The 27,793-nt window shown below is 40.1% G+C and overlaps 1 protein-coding gene across 4 annotated transcripts in view; it reads right to left on the bottom strand.

The window, feature by feature from the left end:
* Window positions 1-708: 708 nt before the first annotated feature.
* The window catches only part of MET (MET proto-oncogene, receptor tyrosine kinase), a 90,442-nt gene continuing 63,357 nt past the window's right edge, over window positions 709-27,793 (bottom strand). For all 4 annotated transcript variants that reach the window (XM_064702684.1, XM_064702685.1, XM_064702682.1 and 1 more), the window contains exons 11-21: window positions 25,130-25,348; window positions 19,240-19,386; window positions 17,040-17,196; window positions 16,103-16,243; window positions 13,488-13,718; window positions 11,022-11,102; window positions 10,231-10,412; window positions 8,561-8,670; window positions 5,942-6,107; window positions 4,958-5,094; window positions 709-4,814 (exon numbers count right to left, since the gene is read on the bottom strand). In XM_064702684.1, the coding sequence (XP_064558754.1) occupies window positions 4,604-4,814; window positions 4,958-5,094; window positions 5,942-6,107; window positions 8,561-8,670; window positions 10,231-10,412; window positions 11,022-11,102; window positions 13,488-13,718; window positions 16,103-16,243; window positions 17,040-17,196; window positions 19,240-19,386; window positions 25,130-25,348 (1,782 nt within the window). In that variant the 3' untranslated portion in view covers window positions 709-4,603. The remainder of the gene's footprint in view (window positions 4,815-4,957; window positions 5,095-5,941; window positions 6,108-8,560; window positions 8,671-10,230; window positions 10,413-11,021; window positions 11,103-13,487; window positions 13,719-16,102; window positions 16,244-17,039; window positions 17,197-19,239; window positions 19,387-25,129; window positions 25,349-27,793) is intronic.

Here is a 27,793-nt window from a genome sequence, read left to right as displayed (position 1 = left end):
TTGAAATATCCTTGAGTGAGTTAAGTACAAAATGTTCCCCTGAGATAAGACACTGGAGAAATAAGTGTGAAGGATCTGACTTAGAGAGGCGCAGGATGGTGTGTATTGCAGTGTTTGTGAGATACCCACTAAAAATACACTTCATGAAAGAGAACTTGTGAATTCAGTGGGATACATCTCATTTAACTGGGAGGAAATGTGTGGGGCAGGCTCCTCTTGCTCCAGAAGAACCAAGAGCCTCATGGATTTTTCTCACAGATACAAAACACCTCACAGACATGAAATGCAGGATGGATGACCCTGAGGGGCACAGGTTCAGGTAATTGAAATTTCTTGTGAATTGTGACTGATTAGGGACTTGGATACCAAACACAAGTGCTGGCATCCTTGTTGGATCACACAGGTACTCCTTATGATAGCAAATTTCCAAGCTTCAAATGCCACTCCAACTCAAGAATTGTAAGGCTCTGCATGGGTAGAGCCCATGGTTAGGCAAGAGGCTTCCTATTCAAACAAACTATGCCATAGTTGTTGACAACAAATATTTGGTATCTTTCTCTGACGCATTTATGACTAGGAGGCTGATTAACTGTGTGTTTGATTTATTGCTGCACTCTCTATTTTTAGATTTCTGAGGTTTTTTCCCCTCTCTCCCACAGTTTCACAGGTTGCTCTTCCCATGTTCATCAGAAAAAGCATATGGACAGACTTGTCAGTTTAACAGTCAATGTGAGCAGTAATTCTAGCATGAGGAGTTTAACATATTACAATAATTCCTTTTAATAACATGTTTATTCGGTCATGACAACAACTATAAACATAAGTACCATTCAGCTCTTTGCCAATATATGAACTTACTAACATCAAATCTTACCAGAATCACATATTCTTACAGGTGTCCCAGACACAACATTAACTTTATTAAGCAAAAGTTCATAAATAGTAAAAATGTCCTCTCTTTCACATTGCAGCGTTCCTTAAGCATGTACGTACAAGTTTGGAGTAACTTCTCCAAATCTTTGTGTCATAAACTTCCTTAGCTGTTTTAACAACCATAGAGATGATTTTTTTTTGCCTGCAGCAAAGCCTTTTGTCCTTGAGCAATCTACAATTAGTATCACTCTCAGCAGACATGAAAGTTCATTTCTGAAATGAAAGTGGTGATGAAACACAATACAATATTATCTGCTCATAGCTTGCCTGCACACTCTGCCCTCATTATAAATCTTTCAGTTATAACACAGTATCCTAAAGAACAATATATCTCCCTAATATCAGTTCTTTATCTGCATTACCTCTCTTTGAAGATCTTAAAATGGTTGGCCTGCAGCAATGCAGATATTATACTTAGGGTGGAGTGTGTTTACAGTCAGTTCTTTTCCTTTTTAATATTTACACAGTATTTCTTAAGGTTGCTACAGTTTATGAATCATGTACATTGACATACGTTTTCTGAAATGTTCACAGTGCAGTATTTTGTGGCCTAACCAAACTTTGTAAATGTCATTAAAAATAAACTTTTTTTTTTTAATATAAAAATAGAATACTTTATGTGTTTACACCAGCAAACCCAGTTCTATTCTATTCTAAACAAACTATACAGTAGTATGCACAGAATTCCACAGGAACAGAAATGACATGTGATGTTTGCCCTAAAGTTATAGCACTCCTCCCTAATGAATAGAAGTTTTATTTACTATCTCTTTTCAAAATTGTTTCTCTGGTCATAACATAGCATTAAAAGTAGATAATTCACTGAGTTGTGTGATCCAAGAAGAGAGTATAGAGGGCCTGAAGCCATTTCTTCTTTTGATCAGTCTTCCCTGCTCTTCAGGGCTGGTATGAAGAAGTTACTGATATGCCTGCTATGGCGGGGTCTTTTTAGGTCAGGGCAGCCTGCAACACCTCTGCTCCTTGCTCACCTTTGTTAGGAGCTCTACCCAAGGGTAAGTGGCAGAGCTTCAGCTGCTCACCAAGTGACTCACCAGACAGCAGCCTTCAAGTTTTAATTCCCAGAGTGATTCACTGTTTATTGAAAGAAATGGAGGCTTTTCATTTTTCAGCAAGAGATCTGTTGCTGTAGACTGTTTGACTCAAATAAATGACTGAATGTTGGAATAATGTTGACACTAGGAATGCTTTAAGCTAGATGATTTTCCCTTTGTTTTTGTACCGTCTGACTATACCAGAGAACTGGTAAGACACAGAATCAGAGAGTCATAGAATGGCCCAGGTTAGAAGGGACCTTAATGATCATATAGTTCCAGCCCCTCTGCTGTGGGTATATTGATTAATGTTGAAAATTCCAGGGATGGGGCATCCACAACTTCCCTGGACATCCTGTTCCAGTGTGTCACCACCTTCGCAGTATTTTTCCCCAATATCTAATTTAAACCTTCTGTCTTTCAGTTTAAACTCATTCCCCTTTGTTCTGTCTCTACATGCCTTTGTAAATAGTCTTGTTCCATCTTTCCTGCAGGCTCCCTTCAGGTACTGGAAGGCTGCAATTAGGTCATGCCAAAGCCTTCTCTCTTCCAGGCTAAACAATTCCAATTCTCCCAGCCTTTCCCCACTGGAGAGGTGCTCCAACTCTCTAATCATCATGGTTGATGATTGATGTCCTTCCTGTGATGGGGCCCCAGAGCTGGATGCAGCACTCCAGGTGGGTCTCACCAGAGTGGAGAAGGGGCAGAATCCCCTCCCTTGACCAGCTGGCCACGCTGCTCTTGATGCAGCCCAGGATGCAATTGGCTTTCTGGGCTGGGAGGGCACTTTGCCTGCTCAGTGCAGCCTCTCATGCACCCCAAGTCCTTCTTGGCAGGGCTGCTCTGCATCTGTTCATCCCCCAGCCTGTGGTGATACAGGGGTTGCCCTGACCCCGCTGCAGCACCTTGCCCTTGGTCCTGTTAAAACTCATGGCATTCCCACCAGCTCTCTTCTTGAGCTTGTCCAGGTCCCTCTGGATGGCATCCTATTCTTCAGGTGGGTCAACTGCACCTCTCAGCTTGGTGTCATCTGAAAATGTGCCAAGTGTGCACTCGTGCCCTTTGTCTGTGTCATTAATGAAGTTATTATAAATAACACTGGTCCCAGTGCTGACCCTTGAGGGACACCACTTGTCACTGATGGCCATGAGGACTCTGAGACACTGACCTCTATCCTCTGGATGTGCTGTCCAAACAACTTCTTATCCATCCAACAGTCCACCCATCAAATCCATCTCTCTCCAGTTCAGAGAGGAGGTTGTGGGGGGCTGTGACAAAAACCTTAGAGAAGCCCAGGTAGATGACATCTGTACACCTCCCCTTGTCCACTGGTGTAGTCACTCCATCCTAGTAGGCCACTAGGCTGGTCAGGCAGGATCTGTCCTTGGAGAAGCTGTGCTGGTGTCTTGAATTCTGGTGAAGAACTGCTCTGTCCTTCATGTGCCTTCTAGGAGGGTCTGTTCCTTCCCAAGCATAGAAGTGAGGCTGACAGGTTGGTGGTTCCCAGGGTTGTTCTTTGTTCTCTTCTTAAAGATAGGTACCCTGGTCCCTTTTGCCAGTCACCTGGGATTTTCCCTGGCTGCCATGACTTTTTGAATATCATGGAGAGCAGCTTGGTGAGTGCATCAGCCAATTCCTTTGGAACTCTGGGATACATTTCATCAGGTCCCATAGACTTGTGCACATCCAGGTTCCCTGGATGGTCATGAACCTGGTCTTCACTTACAGGGGGAGGGGCTTTGTTCCCCCAGTCCTCATCCTGCTGTCCATCCTTTCAAGAGGTGTGGGAAGAAATGTTGCCATTGAAGACTGAGGAAAGTCTGAGGACTGAGGGAATTCTGAGGACTCAAACTTCTCCTCATCCACCAGCACTGTTTAACAGAGAGGGAACACCTTCTTTGGCCTTACTTTTCTGATTAACATACCTGTAGAAGCCCTTTCTGTTATTCTTTGCATCCCTTGCCAGGTTCAGTTCCAGTTTTGTCTTGGTCTTCCTCACCCAGCTTTTACTCAGTCATACTTTTCTATACTTGTTTTATTGCACACCATTTCTTGATTTTGATTTCTGTTAAGACACCACGAGGCTGGCTATCTTGGCTTCCTAGGTTCTTAGAAACCTTGTTGATGTAGTTCAAAAATCCAAAGTTTTCCCCATGTGGGATGAAAATACATTTTAAACTCTTGTAATTCTCATTGCATTTCTTGGCCTTTTGTGTGAAAACCATTTCTGCACTGTTCGTTATCCTAAAGTACATGCACAGTAACAGTCCTTCCAGCCATACTGATTGATATTCTACTTCCATGGCATTTGTTCTTGGGTCTGAGCACACATTAATGACAGTTTGTGGGAACTGACTCTGGAGGGTAGCACACCACATTTCTATTTGGTAAATTGATGGCGTTCTCCAAATACTTGGAAATTACTGTGAAGGTTTATGGAATCCTGTATCCTTAAACAATATGATATTGTGTCCTTGTACTAGTGCAACTTGGGCAACAACATAAACATGTGCAACAGTGTTCTCACAAAGACCGGGCAGTAAAAACTAGTGGACAAAATGTTTTGCTCTTTGTTCATACAATGAAGAATGGATTTTCCTTAATTTCAGACATACCCGTCATGTGTCAACATCCATGTCTGTGTTGTCTTGTGATGACAGAAGAGAAGGATAGGGAGCAATGGACTTGACATTGACATAAGTAGCATTGACATGAACATAGTGTTCCCCAATAAAAGTGGAGAAGATTGTTGATATTTTTGAAACCAGTTCAGAAAATGCTGGACGCATCTCAGGTTTCGGATGCCAGCACTTCAGCATGACTTCATACCTGCCATTCAAATAGAAGAGGTGTTCAATTATAAAATCACATAAAAAGAAAAAACCCAACTCTCTCTTTCCTCCCACAGCCTCAATTACTATAGCAGAAGAATCAGCAGGATTTGCAGAAGCCTTTGCAAATAATTTACTTACAGTGGATCAGGACAGTATTCAGGTTGCAGCAGCCTTCTTCCTTGTAGTAAGTAAACAGTTATATCAAAAGAATTTACATCAGGATAAGGTGGTGCCCCTCGTGTCATAAGTTCCCATAACAGTACACCAAAGGACCACTAAGAAAACAAAGATATAAATAAGAAGTTAAAGGGTTGGAGGGCTTTACATTCCTGCTTTAGAAGATGGTTTGACAGATTTAAGCATTTAACTGCATGGATTTTCCCTTTGAAAAGTTGTTTTACTGCATTCAGCTTTCTTTTAAGTGGGCTAATAAATGCTGCAGGGACTTGAGGAGCCACTTAAAGACCAGCCAAAGAATCTCAACTAAGTAAATGAAAGAAAATAAAAGCCTATAGGCCTGCTACTTTGCTGGTATAAATTGGCAAGCCTTCTTTTGAGGTTAATGGAGCTCTGCCAGTTTACATGAACTGATGATCTGTGTAAATACCTGCTGAAGACAATACACATGGTGAAAATTCTGTGCATCACAGGTCAATCTGAATCTGGATAGAAAAGAGAGCTAAAATACAAACCAATCCAGCCAATGACTTCATTTTAACAATTTTTTCTTCGTACATGGCCAGGTAATACTTGAGATTACTGTAGGCAGCCAGACTAGACTTTTATGTGTCTCCAAGTTAACCTGTTCTGTCAAGCTTTCCAGAGCCCCTCCTATAGCAGGGTTCTTGGCTTCTTAGAATGTCCTTAGTGTCCCTTGGAACAGGGTTTAACTCCTAATTCTTTCCTGAGCAGTAACATATAATCAGGTCAACAACCTCTTGCTTAGCGATTGGGACAAATACACTTTCTGGATGTAGAAAGACTCTTTTGTTCTTATGTGAACAAAAGCTAGATTCAAATATCAGTTTTCATTTGGAGCCATTCCATTAATTAAATACTAGAAAGATGCCTCAGGCAATATAAAAGAAATAAATAGGTGATACAAATATGTTTGTACATTACCACATCTGACTTTGTTGTGAACTTCTGAGTTTGTAAACTTTCTAAAGCCATCCATTTCACTGGCAGTTTAGCTCCTGTTTTATTGTGTACACTGTAGTATTCTTTATCATAGACATCTCTAGCAAGACCAAAATCAGCAACCTTGACAGTGAATTTTTCATCCAACCTACAGAAAAGACAAGAGGTATTATTTGCAACTGAGTGGGAAAGATTTACCGTGTTGGTGGATTATAATGACTGACTTGCATTTTTGAGACTGTGACTTTGGATGGCAGTACTTTATTTGGCATCTATGAACTAATGTAACACTGAAACAAAAGTGCAGCAAAGCATATTTGACACCCATTTAACACAGTGAATGAACTCAGGAAATTACTGATATTGTTTTGATAATACAATTTGAATTACAGCTATTTTAAAACAATTGCTATGTATAAAAAGATTTTTGCTAATAGCCTGTACATCCTGATTGAGTTCTACATCATTTCTTCCACAGCTGTTTTTTCTTCTGTATCCTTAAAACATGCTCATTTTTATTTCCAAGTTAATGCATCACCTTTCCTACTTACTCTCAGTTTTGATAAGGAGGGATCCATCATTATCTCAGTGACTGCCTTTATGTAATAATGTAGTCCTGTAACTAAGGATGAGTTTGGTGTGTATTCTGGGGGAAAATTATGGCATAACAAAAGTTCTGTTGGGGTACCAGCTCAGCCATACCAGCTTCCCTTCTCCTAAGCCTGGTATTTGTCCTGATAAGTGGTATCATTGTTACAAACAGACAGAGTGTGGATGTGGGCATTTTCAGGCCTATCCTTCTTTACAGACCTAGTCACAGCAAGCACTTCCTTTTGGGCTTCCTTACAGCATCACACAGTCACAGAATGGGTGTGGTTGGAAGGGGCCCCTGAAGATCATTTAGTTCACCATAATCTCCCCTGCTCAAAGCAGGGTCTGCTACTACAGGTTGCTCAGAACCATGACCAGCTGGGTTTTGAATATTTGCAAGAATAAGGACTCCACTACCTCTCTGGCGACCTGAGCCAGTGTTCAGTCATCCGTACAATAAAAGTGTTACTATGTTTAAATGCAATTTTCTCTGTTTCAGTTTGTGCCCACTGCCTCTTGGCCTGTCCTTGGGAACCACTTAGAAGAACCTGGCTTCCTCTTCTTTAAGTCACCATATCAGTTATACATATGGATAAGATCCCCTTGAACCTTCTCTAGGCTAAATGATCCTGTCTCTCTGTGTCTGCACATGACATTTCCTTGTCTTGAATTTATGAGGTTTCTGTCTGGACAACTCTGGTCTGTTGTAGTCAGTGCATGGGACAGAACCATCTGCTGTATTTAATGATGTTGTAACTTAATCTGATGAAGGGAGTAGGAGGAACTTTGATGGATCAACAGGAAACAGTTTATGCCATAGCAGGTTACTGCACCTCTTCCAGGATAGTGGAATAGAGTATATAGTCCCTGAGGACTATATTTGCAGCTGGCTTCCTTTCTGATAGACATCACCAGTGCAGCAGGGCCTGCACTGAGTGTGGGATTGCACATGGCCTCTGGGGACAGTGAGTCTGGTGGCCTCAGCTCTCCAGGCTCTGAAGTGCTGATCCCTATGGAAGTACATTCAGTGGTCCTGTGAGACACCCTGAGAGCTGCTCCTTCCTCACCCAAGGAAGAGACAGTAGGCTAGGGGGAATGTCCCATTGCCACCATTTGGACTTTGATTAGATGAACTAGGTCTTTTGTTCAGAAACCCAATGCATTTCTTCTTAGGAAATATCAAAATCTGCTTGTGGCTTTTTTCCCATCTCTTTAAACAAACCAATACCTGCAATAAAATGTTATTTTTCAGAGGCTGTTCAGCTGCACAGGTGTGCAGCCTTGAAAGAAGAGTAAGACATCTGATGTCACAGGTTAATGACCTTTTTGCAGCCAGAGTTCCAGTTTATGATGTGCTAAAAATAAACTTTAAGGCTGTGCCTCATTAATTCACAACATCAGTGATAAATCAGCATAATCATATTGGCAAATCCTGTATCAGTTTTTCTTTGTGGGAACAGAACTGTCTGGCTTCCCAGACACTAGTAAGATTCTTTGAATAATAATTTGTGTGCCTGTTTGAGCCAAAGTAAGCTCATACTCATGTAATGAAAGACTATTGTCAAGAGGTCTCACTGGTGTTTCTTTGTGTTCCTGTTTTTCTCACCGAGTTCCCCTGTGTTCCTCTCCCTCCTGGTTAGGTGTGGCAGCACAGACATGCTGCTTCTGAAGAGGCTGGGTGGAAGCACAGCAAGTTGAGGCAACAGCAGTTTAACTTCCCTTAGGAGATGCCTTTTAAACTCTAACCAATGATTTTGAGAGGCTACTCTTTCACCTCAGCTTTCTTATTTCTCACACTCAAAAAAAGCTTATGTGTTAGAAATGAGCCCTTAGCAAGATGAGTAGCTCATCAGCATGCAAGACAAACCTCAGTATAATTGCAGAGCAATGAAAAAACCACCATCTTTTTACTAAAAAATTGCAGAATCCTGGAAACTTCAGTTTATCTCATCTCACTGTTTTACACAGAAGAGTGTGGTAATGTGGCTGAAAGTAGATGTTTGTACTTACATACAGTTTCTTGCTGCCAAATCTCTATGGACAAACTTTTTACTTGCTAGGTATTTCATTCCTTTTGCAACCTGAAGGCCAAATCCAATTAAATCTTTTACTGTTGGATTCTGTAAAATACAAACATTTATCATAAAATTAATTCAGAAGCTTAAGGATTGGACTGCTTTATCCTGTGAGTCTAGGTTTTATCCACCTCTCCTGCCACCAGAATGATCAAGAAAGGTTGGTGCTTGTAGTGAAACTGGTTTAAGTTTAGGTCAGCTTCTTACCCCCAGTGAGAAAACACACAATAAGAAAACAAAAGAGCTGACAGTGTCCAGAAGAGTAGAGTTTGCAGCATAAGCAGCATAACCTGACCTGAGAAGTGGAACAGTATGCTGAAACTTCAGCATCACAGATGATACAAAAAATACACACACGTGGACTTAAGGGTGATAGCGTGTAACTCAGTAGAAGGTAATAACTGTGAACTTGGAGCTCATCAGCTGGAGATGACCAAGAGAAGAGAAAGTCCTATTTGGCACAAAATAGGTGCATCAGTATGATGTCATGAAAAAGGCAAATGAGACCTTAGCAGTTACCAGAGGAAGATTTTTGGCAATGATTGTTAACTCTTTCTTCTTGCCTACATGGTGAGATGATACTCAAAATGTTAAATACCAAAATAAATACAAACATAAACCTCTAAATCTTTTATGGCAATCATATGACTTGTAATAGTAAGGATCCTACAGATTTTTGTGGTTTTGACATTGCTCCTTATAATTTTCTTCTGTGGAACAATCTGATTCAACTGTGGTCATTATTCTATTTATTTCAGGAAGGACCAAGGCACTATTTACAGACAAGGGTCCTGGTGCTTGTAGAATGAAAGAAGCTCAAATGGGAGCAGGTCCCAGCCTCTGAAAGCTTACCTCCTCCAAAAATTTGTTGAAATGATGATTTTTTAAATTGTACTGGCTATTGCTGATTGCTGTAAAAGCAAGGACAAAATCCTGTTGGCTCAGAAGTAACTTTATATTGTTCTAACACTGTGAAATAGGTGAAATACTACAGTGTTAAGTGGGCTTGCACTACCTGAGGTAAGATCTGTGGTCTCCTACTTGAGAGAAAGCAATGAGGCACATTTGAGGAATCTACAGTCTTTCAATGGAAATGGGGAAGACTGCTGATAAGAGGGTATGCATAGTTTGTATAAAAGCTCCTGTTTTTCTTTCTTAAGATAAGAAGAAAAAATATTGACAATAAACGTACTGTGACACGAGCTGCACATGGAGTTCCCTTACCTAGGAGCTGAAAAAGCAGATGCTGATGACTGGCACTGCTGTGCTAAAGTCAACAGAGATGTGCCAGTTTAACCAGAAGATGATTGGGCCTCTGGACGTAGATCTCATAAACACATTTGTTTATAAAGAGGCTTATGGATGGGAAATGAGAAATACTTATTGCTGATAATTTCTGGGAAACATTCTAGAGAGGAATTTGAGGGGGAGGGGAAGGAGTGGCACTGCTGTGGCTGGGCTCAATGCCAGACTAAGCAAGTGCTAAAGGTTAAGGTGTAGGAACAGCAGCAAGTTGCAGACGTAATGTAATTATGAGAGCCTGGAAGTGTTGGAGCAGGGTGTGGCCAGGCTTGCATTACCCTCCGCACCTCACCAGGTACTTACATGAGTCTCATTCCTAATGAAGTTCCGAAGATCTCCATGTTTCATGTATGGAAGAACAACTAATGGGGATCCTTCATTGGGCAAACAGATTCCCAGGAGTGACAGAACATTGGGATGAGTGAAATCTTTCATGATTATTCCTTCTTTCAGAAACTGAGCTACTTCTTCCAGGTCTGTAATTCCTGAGAAATCCAGTCATAAAATCAGTTAATTAAAAGAAACAGAAAAAAACTAGACTTCATTTCTCTACAGCATGTCATTGCACAACAAAGTGATAATGAGAGACTCCAAACATGCTCTCCACCTCCCACATTACAATGAAGTTATGTGCATTGGTTTTCCTACAATGACCAAATACAGGTTGTTGGTAATATTGTTTCTCCATTTCTTATTTTAAATTATTTAAAATTGAATAATAACACTTGAGTAAAGTCCTAAATAAATTTTATACTACCTTCCTGGTTTTCCAGCGGCTTTGCCCACTCTTCAGCAGTTTAACTTCCAAACCCAAATCTTCAGTACTCAGTAGAATAAAAAAGTAACACTACCTTTCCCTTATTTTCCAGAGTTGTTTCTTTGTAGAGGAAATATATGGAAATTTCATTTGATCTAAAAATATATGCCAATGTGTTGTGGTAATTTGAAGTAACTGGAATTGCTCCAAAGATAAATCTGATTCAGCTGCAACTAAGGATCTTTGTTTATAAGTGTATACTTCACTGGAATTTATTGGTTCACCCAGTTATCTTTGGAATTAATAGTAATGTCTCACTATTAAACATGTAACTCACTATTCAGTGACTTCACAGCACAATGAATTTTCCTGCTATCGTTATCCAGCAATGTCCCATGGTACACACAGCCAAAATGTCCTGTATAAAAAAATGAGCAATATTAGCTTTAAGAAGTAAAATTAGCTTTCTGGTATTTTCCATTGGGTAGCAATCATACTGTAAGAAAGTGATCACACTCCATTTCTATCCAATTCCCAACATTTGTAATATACACTTCCTAACTAACATATTAAAATAAATGGAATCAGACCATTACATAAAACCACCATTCATAAAATCACCATTACATAAAACCACCACTACATAAATCCACCATTACATAAAATGAAAACTCCACTTGCAGCATAATTGGTGTTTCTTGACCTAAATGCAGAGTATAACTAATGACAAGGCTGGCGCCACAAATATTTCGTGTTCTTGCAAAGACTAAGCACACGAAACCCACGTCAGCCCGTTCCCATCATCTCTTGTGACATGGGTGTCAAAGGAGGACGCCTGCAAGGCACAGGGAGCAGGTAGAAGCTGACATGACCACTGGATTGGTGGCTCCCAGTGATCTGCAAGCCCATGCTAAGCGGTCCACTGGACTGTACAAACTTGATGCATGGAAAGGACAGCCACTCTGGGATTACAGTGGCTCAGGTCTTGCTGCACCGTGGAAAATGTTGAATGTTAAAAGTGATGTGCTGGCTGCGGATGGTTTGGGAGTTGCTCTACTGATCACAGACTGATGACACCACTTGGCAGTTTTTTTCTGTGGCCTAGTTCCAAGTATAAAATATCACTAAAAGATGATGAACAAAATTTGCCTTCTTTCTCATGGTCTGAGCAGTGAAATGAACTGCCAGGGACGCAGAAATCCTGTGCTTTCCTGCCAAGCAAATGATGTTGTCTACCAAAACTTACTATGAGAAGTCAGGTTTAGCAGTTTGGGAAACAGTGAAGTTCGAGCTCCAGGTTCACACATTAATTTCTCCAAATCAAATTATGTACATGCAGTTGTGGTTTCCTTCACAGATGAACTATTTACTGGAGAGTTTTAAAATACTAATATTTGCAGTTAGAAAGCATATTTTTTTTTCTTATGTGTGAGCTCTACAGAGAACAAGGCTATCTGATTAATTTTACTACGTTCCAGTCATAAGCTCTGGTCACAGCTCAGTTTGCTTTACTTTTGGCTTGAAGTAAAATTAATCCAAAGTTTGTTTTATAAAAGCAACTAAAATCCCACCAGACCACAGATTGCTTGGAGCCTGGGCACAAATCCTAAAGCTTGGATTGGGTGTGTCTAAAATGTTTTGGGGTTTGGCCCATTTTTAGTTAGAAGGGAGAAAATTTAAAATGGTTACTTATCTCAGTGTCATTCCAGATATTTTTCAACATTTAAAAAAGGGGAAATTACTTGGATTTTTCCAAAACAAAAAAGAAAAGAAAAAGGCCCACCCTTGCTTAGGGGATGATGAAGTGTAATACATAGAAGTGAAACACACTGACTGTTTGTTTGATTTGTGGCTCTTGTCCTGCAGAAGAGGCATTAAGAATATAATTTATAGCCAATTTTTTATCAGTATTCTGATACTTAACAAGAGACCTCTCATGCATGATCTGTAGAAATACCGAAATACAGTTTGTACTTTGGTTACTAATAGGTACTCAGTCATACAGAGTTTAAAAATGTCCCAAACAGAAATACTGGCTTGGGCTATGAAAGGTAAAGGGAACTTGCTTATGAAGATGTAGAGGAATAGGAGTGATGAGAGAAATTTAGAAAAATAGGAGACCTGCTAAATCAGGGACAAAACTAAGGGGAAGTGAATCAGGAGCTACATATTTCTGCAGCTGGCATGAGAGGAATGAGGTGATATGAAGAGCATTTGCTAGGAGGAAACAAGCAGCAAATTCCTCAGAGCTGGTGGAAACCTGAGGAGGGAAAAGGGGTGTGGGCATTTCACCTGGGCCATGGGGACTTTTACTGTATGCACTAATGACTGCAAGAGTCTCCTGTGTCATGTAGCAATTCTGACAGACAATAGGCTCCAAGTTCGAGGGCACTTGTGTTCCTGCCTCAGCATCCCCTGCCATTTAGGTGTGTGCCTTAGGTCTCACACAATACCCTGTGGCAGATTCACTCCCATACCACAGCCTCATGGCTCAGAAGCCCTGGCTGAGCTTTCTGTAGCCTGGAAAAGGGTGAGAGTGAGGCACTTGTAGGGGAACCAGCAAGTCCATGAGTTTAAAAGAGCCTCATTAGTTGGCAGACTCCTTCCTCCTGATGGTGTCTTCTCAACTGATCAGATGCACTGACTCCAAAGGAGAGCCCCTTCATTCCCCCCTTGATTCAGTACATGGTATGCAATGCTATAAGAGCTGAAAAGCTTGAAAAAAATCTCTGTATGGACCCCTTATTTAGAATGGGTGTGCAAAAGGAGGAGCAGTTTGCAATGTAAGAGTTGCAGTACCCACCTCTTCCTATGACTTCATTGAAGTGCACAATCAGGCTGTCAGCACCAATAACCACGTGCTGCACTTCTTTGACCAGGTCAGGATTTAAGGCACTGATGTCTATGTGGACATTGGTCTGGAGAAGTGGACTGGCTAAATCTGAGTCTCCACTAGACAGAATCGGGGAGAGGTCAGAGTGAGGATACTGGGCAGGTCTGCACGATCCATTCTGAGACATGCTTGGAAACTGATCTGGAAAATGAACAGAAACTGTTATAATCCTTTCAAACTTCTCCTTGAAAAATGAAGAGTTTTATTGCATTGGTAAGAAAGGTTTGATTTTATCAGTTTGGAAGTGGCTTGGCTTTACGGAAGTTTTGGTCACAAAGGGAAAATGAAAATATGCCTTGGTAATCTGCCAGCCTCCAGGAAAACCATGTCACTAGAAACTTATGTTTGTCTCAGCTCTACTTTTAAGAAAGTAAATGGCAAAGCTTCCACTTTTCTGAGGGGATGGAATGAAGCCTTGTCACTTCTTGCCAAAGAGAGGTTATAGCATTTCTAGCAATTGGGTGTAACAAGATTAAAACAGAAAAATGACAGCAATATGGGAGGAGGAGGTAGTGAACAATTGAAAACATGAAGCTTTTTATTATTGTCATGCTCTAATTGGTAGGGAACTTTACACTTCACGAAGGTTTCCAAAGTGCTGGTGAGTAGCTGTATTTATCCAATGGTAAATATTCAACCAGGGAAATGCCTAGAGGTGATTCATTTCCTGTAACTGCTGAAGATATTACAGTTGGTGCTACTCATGAAAATAACATGAGCCATCTGATACAGCAGAAACCAAAATATTTCAGCAAATCCAGGAGTATCTATTTTGAGATTTTATCAACAGCATGTTGTTCAGGTATTTCAAATTGGTTTTGTTCAAAACCTTTTCCCTAGCATTTTGTGTGGCTGAATGAAAGAACTATGTTTAGTTTACATCAATTTGAGTCTGGAATGATTTCAGTGGAGTTGATGAGCTGAATTTAGTTCAGGGTCAAAAACAAAAAAAGGAGAGTAAATTTACTAACAGAAATTATCAGATATCTTATTAGAAAAAGTAAAAAAACATTGCACAGATGTTCCTTATTTATTCCTGCATAAAACTTGTGGAATTTTTATAAAGTGCTTTTATCACTCTGGGAGCTGAGAAATACTCTGTTATTTCATCTAGGAGCAAAAATACCAGCTCTTACAATTTACAAATGAGTTTATTTGTAACTAAAGGCAAATATCTATTTAATAAACACAGTAAAATAATCTAGCCATGGCCGCAAAATAATATTTACAGCTGCGAAATGTAAACCTGCATGTTTTCTAATGTTTCTTTTGTTTCATTCCTTGATAATATTGACATCAACACTGCTGCAGAATCATTAGATGAACACACACTCTTCTTGGATGCACTCTCCACTGCACTTTGCCAGTACACAGTGGCTGCATGACCACTGTGGATTTGCCTTTCACCAAGGATCTTTGCATAGTTTTGTCTCATGTACTGCTTTCCCTTCTAACCAGTAGCACAGGCTTTTCTTTCCCTTTGGATATTTTTCAATCAAGAAACTTCCTGTACAAGCTGGTGGCAGCAATTAAAGAATAATAGGGGAAGTTGGGAGCAGGCCTGTGTCTCAGATAGCTCTGTGATTGGGGCTTGCAAAGGTGGAACAAAGATTTGAAGTTACTTCTGTTGAGTTGTATACAGCAGCACCTGAAATAGTACAAGACTATGTCTACACCAAGACTAACAATTATCTGTGATATCTCACACACCATAATGTGGTAACTCCTAATAGATAAAGGCTCTTTAATGGTAATCACAGAAAATGGTCTCCACACGTGTTAAAGGAGCTTAGCATGGGGTGACAAGTGCAGCAGAGTGCTCTTCTGAAGATACCCACTTTAAGGTCACATTATTCAGCACAAAAATATATTTGGCGTAGGATTATTCTTCCCTGAGACTGGCATATTGGCATTTGGCAGATGGCATATGGACCTCCATTCAATTTGTCACAGTCTTCATATCATTTTAGCTTAACTTTCAAAGTTAACATTTTTGCATTATACCATGTCCCATTTTACAGGAGGGGCATTAACAGATGAAAGAATATGAGTTTACAAAACTCCATGTGCTATGTCGGGCCAACAGAACTGCTTTATCGTAACTGTAGGAAGTCACTGGGACACAGTAAACCTACAGCCACTTGATATTATCATTAAAATCAGCCTTTTCTGAGGGGATTTATGCATGGTGTGATGGATCTTATGACAACACAGAATCACTATATACACTAGCTCCTAATAACTTGGGGAGCGCACTTATAGAGAGTTTTTACTAATTGTATTTTATTTATTCCTTCAACCTGAGTAAAAGTAAAAATCCTAGGCACTTGGATCTTGGGAAGCACCTGAGAAGCTCAGTTAAAATAGCAAGCCTGTGAATACGTGAGAGTCCCAAAAATGCAGATACAGACAAATCAGATAAGAAACTGGAATTAGGATACTGATCAAAACAGCTATAGTTTGAAGATATATGAAAATCAAGATGTGTAAAATCCCTCCATACTGATTCCTAATTAGAGTCATACCTTCTAGAAAAGTTGATCTGTAGTCTACAGATTCGCTTGAAACCATTTCTGTGGTTGGGCTTACACTCCTTGCACTCACCAGCCTGTCCAGGTGAGGAGTGTGCACTCTGCCATCATAACGAACCAGGTCACTTCCCAGATCTGGAGGGGGAGGAGAAAGGCAATATTAGGAAACCCTCATGTTTTCAGTATGCCAATATTGATTTATCTACTTATTTAAATTTAGATTTTCTGCTCTGCTGGGAAGAGGGTTAGGTTCTTGCTGTGGCAGATGTGCAGGACTTGATCTATTTTTACAGTGCAAGATTTTCTGGAAAAAAAAATCCTGTGTTGAAGACCCACTCTTAGCTATACTGGAAGATCAAAGACTGCTTTGAAGACTCTGGGGGCAGCTTCATGGTCTGACTGTGACAGTGCGTCAGGACAAGGCTTGGTTATACACCAGTTCCCCTCCTCCTCCCACCTTACATAGTGGGGCTGCTCCCACTGGAAGGAAACCCAGACACAGGGGCCAGTGAGGAACAGAAGTCTGACCAAGTCCCTGATTTGGGGGAAAAAAAGACCAGGAGACTGCAGCACTCTATGTCTTGCACAACTCATGCACAGCCTGGATGAAGCTGAAGTACTTGTGATTCCATGCATGTCATTTTCCCATCCCCTCTTCCAAAGCTGATTAGGGAAAAGAAGTTACTAAGTTTTCCTAATAGCTCAGAGTTCCTCAGAAATCCTTCTGCTTAAGGCATAATGTGGCCCTTCACCCAGCTCAGGCTCTTGCCAAGCACTGAAATGCAACTAAACATTGGGACTTGATTGTGAAACCTCTGCTGACAGGTTACAACAGGGCAATGCACGGCAGTTAAGCAAAGCACAAAATTATGTCAGTTTTTAAAATCTAAGATAATAATGGAATTATTTGATGGGATTGACTATTATGGACCTTTAATTTGTTTCTTCTTCCTTCTCCAGAAGAAAACCATCAAAAAGATAAAAATTAAGATTGATGTTGAAAGAATTCCAGCAATTAGTCCCGTGAAATTCTGATCTTGCCGGATCAGCACTTTTCCAATAACTGTTGACAAAACTTCTTGCTTCCACTGAAATAACAAAGAAAAAATAGTGTAATGATTTCCAAAGACAAGTAAGAACCAGATTATTAGTACTAAAGTATGAGCTGATATGTCTCATATGTATTAAATCTTGATTTTGTGATGCTGTACTGCGATAAGAGACTGTGAGTGGAGAAATTGTTATATTGGTGCACATGAAAACAGAGCTACATGTTTTTGACTCATTTCTCACCTTCAAGAGCTCTGGTAGTGACACAGCTCTGTATTTGACACACCACACACACAGCATGCACTCACATGCACTCTGGATAACAAGGTTCCACTGTTACCAGACGCGAATTCAAAATGTTAAATTCCTACTTTTACTCATATGCTGCCCAGAATGGGCCTATGGCTATATGGGCTGACATGTACATTAAAAAAAATAGCCCAACTGCCTTTAATGTATGTCCTTCTGGCACAAATATGCTGTAACATCAAACTCACTCTCTTGTTGACAGCATGCTTGCATTTTAGTTCCCAAGGTCACGTGAGCCTGTCCCTTGCCAGCTTCTAGCTTGCTGACAGTTTAAAGACACAAAACTAAACAAAAAACCAACCCCAAAAACCAACAACCAAACAAGCACCAAGCAGCTAACAAGGAAAAACTGTTTTAGGTCACACAGCACTAGCTCAGTCAGTTGGAATGCATTTGGCCATCTTTTCTCTTCCTCCTGTGGAATTCATCCCTCTGGGTACTGTAATGATGGATTTGCCCGTCAAAAGAGCAAATTTTCTTCTTCGCTGGGCAGACTACAATTTCTGAGTCTCCTTGCCAGTAAACAAGTAGAAACCTTGTTTAACCCCTTTATGTTTTGTTTTTTTTCTGTGCATGAAACATGTCACACATATCTGTTTCTTAGAAGTTAAGAAAATATCACAGAGTAGAACTAATCGAATCCAATGTTAGTCCTGGTCAGATATGTAAAAATACAACATATTAACTGAATGCAACCTGTGCACAAGTATTATTATGTTAAACTAGGCTAGTATTATTATGTGAAACTATTATGTGAACTTAGAAATCTGGGATTCCTACACCAAAAGGAGAGCTGCATCTGATTTTATAGTTTGCCTGATATATCCAAGAAAATTAATACTTACTTTAAAAAGAAATTGATATTAAAATAAATTACTAGTTACCATACTAATAAGTCAAATTAGTTATTACTATTTACTTAGATTGCAGCAGCACATAGGAATATCATTCAGAGCCCAGGATCCTGTGAGATGAATGCCATAAAGACATTGAAAAAATAGATGTCCCTGCTTCAAAGAGCTTACGTAGACTTTGATCCTAACCACACTTACATGACCAGCAAAGTCTCCACTGTTCTAAGTGAATCAGAGTACAGTTTCATAGTTTAAAGGTAATCCCATTCCAAATTCATTTTTCCATATCTTTAAAAAAATGCAAATGTATTGAAAGATTTATGTCTTATTCTATAAATCAGTATGTCTACAATTCAAATTTGCAGTAGCACACTGAATGACTCTAATGACACCACCTTTAAAGCAATGACTCAATCATTTGTCCCAAGTGTCTTCTTCTTATAAAAAGAATTGAAATGAAATTATAAAATGCAGACCAAAAAAAAAAAAAAAAAAAATCCTTCAGGAAAGATTTGATCCTCTTGACTGCAGCAGAATGTTTTGTTGAAAAAAGGGCTTTTGAGTTCCAAACTAAAACTGTTCTATTATAGCTTCTTATTCTTCCCCACATGTTTCCTCTTGTGTTTGGATTAATAACTATAATTTTATTTCTGTGCTTAGTTCAGGTCCTACTTTGTGCCTAAGGCTCCATAAAGTCTCTGTACAAACAGGTAATAACAACAATGACAATCATATTTATTTTAAAATAGCTGATATTATTTGAATTTCCATCCCAACCAAACAGGGATAGAGATATCTCTGTAAGCAAAGGCTTAGGCTTAAATTTTATTTAGGCTTAAAGTTTATTGGTTCAATAGTGACACTGTGAGTAATAATAAAAATGGCATTAATATTTCATGTGTGGTGCAGTTGCCTCACCTCTATATTTAGCTCACTGTTGGATTTCAGGAGATCGCTGGGAACCGTACACAGAATTGATTCCGACTGCAGGAGAAGGTTTTCGCAGCTTTTGTTTCCAACTTTTAGCACCTCACCTTTAACAGCTTCTGAATCAATATAATGTCCCTTGGAAAAAAAAAATCAATTTCATATTACATAACCATCTCATAAAAGTTAAGTAGTTACAGGCTTGGAAGATATTTTTAATGAAGAATAAATTGTGAAATAAAAGACTAATGAGAACTTACACTGTCCTGTCAATATGCATGTATAGGCTTATTTCATGTAAATGTGACTTTGACAGAGGGGCCAGTGTAGGATGGTAAGCTTTACAGATAAAATCTGCTGTCACTCATACAGCTCATACAGACTTCTGAAATTTTAAATGTCTGAGGGATTAATCCTGTTGGTCCTGTTTAGATTTTTGCATAATTTGTTTAAGAAAGGATACATTATATAATGCTGTTGTTTACACAAAACTGGCATTATATTATCCACATGCTAAAGGCATCTAAAACATTGTTTTGCAAATGGTTATAGTAGCAGAAATGAAGCTTTCAAGAAGAAGTAATTAATTAAAATAATACACAAGTCTGTTAAAATGATGTTCCACAGACCAAAAAGGAAAAATTCTTCGTAAAGATGAGGCATGAAAATTTTACTTCTTACCCAGAAAACCTGCTCTCACATCCCAGACTTGGATGAGAAATTATTGCTTCTGATTCTGTGACAGCAGAATCCAAAGGCCAAGTTTAGGATCTTTTGTGCTCAGGAGTGCATCTCTATTTAAGAGCTGGCCTGGCCCATGTGCAGCCCAGCTCAAGATGAAAGAAGAGACATACTAAGTGGGATTGAAGGAAAGAAGAGAGAAGGGAGGGACTAATACAGGCTATTTATATGGGCTGGATCTGGGAATTTTCCATGAGAAGGGAGGAAGGCATCACAGCTGACACCACTGTGAAGCCTTGTATATTGGAAGGAAAACAAGAATTCCATTCTGAGGGGCAAAAAATAATCTTACTTTGGCATATGTTTTAGATCTGCTTCAGAATGAGACTGAACCCTGAGAAAACTGTAACAAATGTATAGGAGAGCCAGCTTAATATCCTATTTTGATGGCAAAGCCACACCCCAGGTAAATGCTTTTTAATTGCTAGCCATGAAAGTCCATTTTGCACTCCATCTTCTGTCTCATTGAAGCCATTCTGTTTGGTGTTAAGTAATAAAATATTCCTGGGCTGAGGAGCACATGAATGCTTATTGCTCATTTGTTTGGAGACTTGTGGCAGATTGTGAGCCACATCTTTCCTCTGATGTAGCTCAAAAGACTTGAAGTTAATTCTTCCATCTTCAGGATAAATCTATCATCCTGGAGCGTGTGGTTGATTGGTCTCTTCTTCTACATCAAAGCCTAGAATTTTTGTCTCCACCAAAACTGATGGAAAAATAGGAAAAAAACCAAACTGATATTTCCTAAGGTGGTCTTTACCTAGTTATAGAGATGGAAGTCTTTACTTACTACTATGAACATTATGTTACCTTTAATATATTTTAGTCTCAATTATATTCACCATGATATCTAAATATATTAAGAGTTTCAAAACACTTTTAGCAGGGGTTTTGCTCTTCTTGGGACAACAGAATTTGCCTACAATTTTAGGAAAAGGAGGAAACTGTCTCCTGTGAGAACTGAGAAAAAATATTTCCTCTTTTCAAATGTGTATTACCCCCTTCTTGGTGAGCAATCCTCTTGAATGCAAGCTGGAGAAGGTAATCTTCAAGCTGTACTGGGTAGCTGTTGCAAGCCAACCTGATAGCACAGCCACCTCATAACTTTTAGAGAGATGGGGATAACTTGGGTAAAAGTCCAAAAGCAGAAGAACAGTAAACTAACTAAGGCATGGAAATTCTGAGACTGGTATCAGAAGCATTTTTGAGGCTCCTAAGCAGAGTGAGCAAGTTGACTTGGGAAGAATGAGGAGTTACTGCAACTGCAGAGGTAGCTCTTCAGCCTGCTCAAAAATACCACAGTTTCCATATTGCTGTCTTTTGGACCAGGTTTTGAGAGTAATGATTTCCTATGCCATGTGAAAGATTGACAGTAGAGTGATCTATAAAGAGGCAAGAAGATTTCCTTGTGATTGGCGCATAAAGAAAGTGTTGCACTGGCTTAAGAATAGAGTAGGCAAATTAGTAAGTCTGTCCTACTCTGAGTTTTAAGACAGAAGTGCCAGAATGCAGCCAGGATCTCAGATGTGCTGTATAGCATGCCACTTGTTACACATTGAATTTCAACTGTGCTATGTATTTCTCTAGTGGAAGATTTCTATTTGTAAATATACTTTTGTTTCTTGTGGCCCATGCCTAGGCCTCCTCTGGAACAATGCACAGAGTCTCTGCACCATCTCAGTGCACAATCACAACCCCAGAACAGACCAGGCCTCTGAGCTAACTGAAGAAAGATGCTTTTCTTATTTATTTGTTGCTTAGTTCTTTGAGGGTTTTTTGCGAGGTTTTTGGGGGTTTGTTTTTTTTTGGGGGGGGAGAGGGAAGTTTTCCCCACAGCTAGGATGCTCTCAGCTGTCAGCAGCCCAGCTTGCAGGTCTGGATCAATGGCTTTTGGGGAAGGCAGCAAGTGGACTCTGTCCTTTTCAGCAGACTCAGGAGTGAAACACCAGTATTTCTCCTGCCCTGACAGCTTTCCATGTTGGCAGGAGATGGGAGTCCTTCTGAAGTGGTGTCTTCATGGTGTTGAAGGAGAGAGCTGTCTGTCATGACCCTTCTGATTGGGGCATGGTGGGCACCAAGAGAAAGAAGCACATACTTGGCATAGGAAGACAGTGATGATGTGGGATGTAGAGAGGCTGGCACTGAAGACAAGGAGGACTGGCATTTGTGGCACACAGTGCCCTGACTGTGTTTTAAATAGAAAACCTAATGTTTTCTTGTGTATAACATTTTCTTACAAAAACATCTTGTGGTCATCAGGGGAGACCAAACAGAACATTTCAATCAGTACCCACTGTCATTTGATGAAAGCCAAATATGTCACACTAGATTAGTTAGATTGAAAAACTTGTGATAGAAGTTCCCTCCTCCCCTCTGAAACTAATTAAGAAAGAGATAAAAGAACTTTGGTTTGGTAGAACAGACTGTTCACTGAAGCAAGCTGCCATTTAATTTCATGCTGAGCTTGCTTAATTACTCCACAAAATATGATCATGAGGCATGTAGAGTTGTGTGTATTTTTGAATGTGGGTACAGGGCGAGGGGGAAGTGTTGCCAATATGGCTTGTAATGCTCTTTTGGCTCCTGACTATAATTTTTGAAAGTTGTCTCACAGTTTTGATAGAAGCACCCCACTATAACTAATTCTATTTAGAGGAAGATGTTAAATTGGTGGCTGTTCATGCAGACCACCTTCCACTAATGCTGTTCTCCAGCTGGTTGTCAGGAAATAACCAGGACATTAGGCTTAGGGATACATCTCCCTTGGGCGCATTCAGTACAGGTCAATACTACAAAATTGTGACTTTGGTCAGTTGTCACTATGACAATCCTCATAGCCTTTCTTATCTAAATGTTGTTTTTCCCAGCAATAAACAGCACCAGAGACTTCCCCAGGGAGAATAAAAGAGTAAGCAGAGTAGAGAGTTTAAAAACCAACTAATTTTTGACCGTCAGTGTCTCTGAAGATTATAGAGCAAGTCCTCATGGACGCACTTCCAAGCAGAGGAAGGACAAGAGCACAACTGGAAACAGCCAGCACAGGTTTCCCAAGAGTGTATTTTGCCTGCCCAACCTCCTAGGAGTACAGGATTGGCTCTCTAGAAGAAAGGAGAGCATTGGAGAAGCAGGCCTTGGTTTTAGCAAGTTTTGCAACACAACCTCTCCTAGCAAGGAAAAAAACTTAAGATGGTATGGACTGGATGGATGGTATATGAAATGAGTGAAAAACAGATTGGACAGAGATCAAATCTTTATATGATAGTGGAACCAATACTGCTTAAGATCTTTTGACAGCTTGGACAAACGGAGAGGATGCACTGTCCTTGAGCTTTCAGATGATATCAGACTTAATAAAATGACTGATATGCTGGACCATAATGTGAAATTAGCAGTATGCCACTTTAGCGATGAAGGCTCTGCACACATTTTAGCAGCAAAGCCAGTAGATTGAAGGTGATTGTTCTTCTCTGATCAGCACTTGTGGAGCTGAATTGTGAGAATTGTGTCAAGTTTTGAACCCCACAGAAAAAGAGAGGTACTGACAAGCTGGAAGAAGTACAGAAGAGGGTCATTGAGATAGGAGGGGACCTCAAGCATAGGATACATCAGGCAAGACAAGTGGAGTTGAGTGTTTTAAGGCTGTAGAATCTCCATTCTTGGAGATTTTCAAAACTCATTTATACAAAGCCATGGCAGCCTGACCTAATTTTTATTTCAGCCCTGTTTTGAGCAATGGGGTTAGACTATGAAGACCTCCAGAGGTTCCTTCCAATCTACAGTATTCTGAAATTTTTCCCAAATTAGTCCTCTTTCCAACTGGTTGATATGCATGACTTGGAAAATACTGGAAAACACTGCTGTCATTGCACAAAGGCACTGAGCCATGCAGCTGCTGTATATTCCCAGATCTGTTGACCTGCACATCAGAACTCTTTTAGCGTTTCTCCATAACTGAGCAAGAGATTTGCTCTGCATTGAGGAAGAAGTGATTGCATGGCTAAGAGCTCAAAGTAGAAAAAAACAATGTAAAAAGTAAAAATCAGACCAATTATTCTTTGGTATTTGCCTAAAACACTTTGCAGAGATGGATTAATATGCAGAGTTTGACTGGAACTCAGCATGGCTGGCAGGAATTCTGAAGTAATCCCTGTGATGTCTTGCAGCCCAGAAGTTGGCCCACTGGACCATGTTGGATTCAAAGACCTTAGGGCTTCAAGCTTTCTTCATTGTGATGGGGTAAAAGTTTTGGCTTACAGAGCTATGCAGGAGTGACAAATTAGGACTGATTATCTTCCATAAAACATTTTTATCAATTATATTTTATATACATTATAGATATCTATGTAAATAGCATATAAATACCAACATTTTTTCATAAGCATTCAATGTAAACTAGAAATACCCATATTTATAACTTTTCTATTTAATACTCTGAAAAAACTAGACTTCAAGAAATTGGATTCTTGGACTCTCGCAAAATGGATTTAACTTTCTCTACAGCACTGTCGTAGAGAGAGACCTGTGCTATTGAGGACCCCAAATTCCTAAGAGATGCTTCTCAGTGCTATGTAGGCTATTCTCAGTGCACTTTGAATAGGCATTCAGCATCAACTTTGCATTTTTCATGGATCCATAAATATTTAGGCTACAGCAGTGACTGATCCTCATGAGTGACTTTGTGCACAGGCCAGAGTTTCCCTCAGCTCCAGAGAACTGAAGAAGTCAGACCACATCTTTTGTGAGGAAGGACACATAACCATGTGACAGTAAGAGCCAGGGCTTACACACAGACCACATACTTCATGTTCTGGGCTGCTGGCCATGTTTAATCCTGAACTGGCAGTGCAGCCTACTGCACTCAGAAGCTGATGCTGTGTGGTTCTCCAAGAGGACAAGGGAAGGCCCTCTCCCGCTTCACCTGATGACAACAACCACCCTGGTACACACACACATCCTTGTTTTCTGCTCTGAATCTTTTAAATGGTGACAAGTGGGCTGGGGTGAATGCAGTACTGAACACAGTGCTCTCTCTGCCCTTGCTTCCTCGAGGCTTCCTTTATTTCAGCAAAATGTCTCTTCCATGCTGTGCTGCTGATATGCACTTGCGAATAATTGAAAAACTTATTTCAGCATTTCTTACCTTAATTTCCAGAACATTTTGGTTGCCTCTTGAGATGAACACTGTCTTTTCAAAATGCTTAAATACAGGATTATTTACGTAATCAAAATCAAAGTACAGGGAGCTGACACCATCAAAAATAAAGAACACTTTGGTCACAAAGGGTGGTTGGAGATTGAAATCTTTCAATGAAGGTGTTGTACAGCAGATAATCTCTGAGCTAGAGCGGTGGCTACATGCCTATAAGAAAAAAAAAGAGGTAGTTGCAGTATCTACATGGAGAGGAAGTCACTGATTAATGCAGCTTTCTTTAACAATACACATATATTGAAAAAATAAACACCAAGGGTCTTGTTCTCCTTTAACCAAAGCAAAATCCTGACCAGTGCTACACAGCGTTTATGTAGAGCTGGGAGAAAAGTATAAAAACTTCACGTCAATGGTGTTTGCACTCTTGTTGAGGAAATGTTCAAGTAAACAAGCTTCCTGGCCTGATTGTTCACAGCACTTTTAAAGTAAATATTTTGCAGATAATTAATGGAAAATGATTTCCAAAGCCAAGGACCATCGGGAGGCTAGCCGGGTGTACTGAGCAGCTATAGTTCAGGTTTCCCAGCTTGTCACAGTGACTGCAACATGGATTTCTCTTTCTTTTTCACTACCAAAGCAATAGTAAGGGACTAGAGGACAAAATAAAAGCCAACAATGCTAACTGGAACAGTGGAAAACAGAAGTAAAGCACTGTTTACCCACAGTACAGCTAAGTTGCTATGTTTCCAGAAAGGCAACTGTGGACTCTGAGAAAGGGCTTTAGAGCCAAAGCCACTGTGGATTCTGGGCCATAGAAGCTCAGCAAAGTGTATCTTCTTAAAATGTGTATCTAAGGCCCCAGATGTGTGGCACTTGGTGCTGAGGTACAGAGTCCTGCAAGCTCCTGCTGAGAGTGTTGCCTGTGGGAAATGCTTTGCACTCTATCTTGGACCAGCAGGGACAAGGTGTTTCACCTCACTGTGGTGCAGGAGCAGTCTGACAGCAGGCACGAAGCCACACCTGCCCCTCACTGCCACAACTCCTCATGGCAGCCTGCAATGGGGGAAAGCTGCACCCCATGACCAGAAGTCCTTTGAGAGGATGCTCTGTGCTATGGGGATGTGATCCAGTACAAAACGCAGGACTCGTCTGAACTGCCTTTGCAGCTGACGGGGACAACAGCTCATCTAGAGTGGGTTCCCATCTGACCCCCCTTAGACAACAATCTAATCTTTAATTAGATTCATGGTGGTCTAGAAGAGTCAGCATTGTCTGGACTGTGAAGGTTTCTACAGGAGTACTTTGCTTACGATGCCAGCAGCACATGCACAGCCCCAGTGGGAGGCACGGTGCGTGCTGGCTGCACCACACAACTGCAGAGGGGCTGTTTGTTATTGCACTGTGCTGTTATTGCACTGTTGTTATTGCACTGTGTCCCCCCTCCCTGGCCTGCCCCTCCTGCTGCCAACCAACGACACGGCTGAAGGACTTCTGGCACAAACAGAGTTGCTCCAGCTCCACAGGAGCATTTCTCTTCCAACTCTACAAACTTTCTGTAAATAGTCCCTTTTGCACTGTGCCCTGAGAGAAGGACAAACTTTTTCTTTTTTTACAAAATATAAAGGAGCATATCTGACATATGTTCCAGAAGGAATGGGGCTAAGCTCCTTGTCATCATAAAGCTTACATTTGTTTTACAAGAGATTTCCTTGGAAGATCAACAATGCTCTTGAATACCTTTGTGCATCCAGAGAAGGCCAAAATACATATTTTTCTGTTTTGTTTTTCAAAATAAATTTGTTCTCATTACCAAATGCTGCCTGAAGGAGATTTGAAATTAGTTTAAATTAATGCAATGTAATTTTGCTTTTTCAAATCACTCAGGCCGTATCAGCTATATAGCCACTTTAGCTGGAAAAGCGGGTTTAAATTAGCTGCAAAGCAGCTGCAAATCAGGGGGTTTTGTTATCACCACAGCAATTCATGTTTCTGTGAATAATATTGTGAAATCTTGAATCTGCCAAGGGAAACATTTTCAACATTCTGAGCATTAGTTTTAGAGCTCCTACGTGCCTGTGAGCTGTGAGTTTGGCGCTCAGTTAAATAACTTGGTGGAGCTCTCTGTGATGCTAATGGCACTTGCACCTGTGTATCTAACACCCCATTTAAATTCCTAGCAGAAATTCAAAAATATTTTTGTAACCCCCATGTCAACAAGGTAAACTGTGGGACACAAGACAAGGCAGATTTTTGCTCCATTTGCTTACAGTATCAGATTGTTCTTTAGAATACGTTGTTATACAACACTGACTATATCTCAGGCTTTGTTCTATCACATATATCTAGAAATTAATTTCAATTAGTATGGAAATAATAAGATGCATCATTAGTACGATGGATGATCAAGCCATACTTTTCCATGATGTATGAATATTTGTTATCTATCATATTGTGTCGATTCTTAAAAAGGATTACTAAAATATATATAATTATGCACCCAAGTATGTCCCAAGTAATCATTATATTTATTTGATTAATGTAAATTCATTAGACTCTTTATCTACTGCAGAGTAGTGATGTCCATTAAATGAATAGCAGTGGTATTCATAACTTTGTTTGTGGCTATCTATTAGAATCAGATACTTTACTTTATCA

Source organism: Zonotrichia leucophrys, chromosome 1A (assembly GCF_028769735.1).
Source record: "Zonotrichia leucophrys gambelii isolate GWCS_2022_RI chromosome 1A, RI_Zleu_2.0, whole genome shotgun sequence".
NCBI lineage: Eukaryota > Metazoa > Chordata > Aves > Passeriformes > Passerellidae > Zonotrichia > Zonotrichia leucophrys.
The sequence above is the reverse complement of the archived record's forward strand: the minus strand, read 5'-3'. Positions and strand labels throughout refer to the sequence as shown.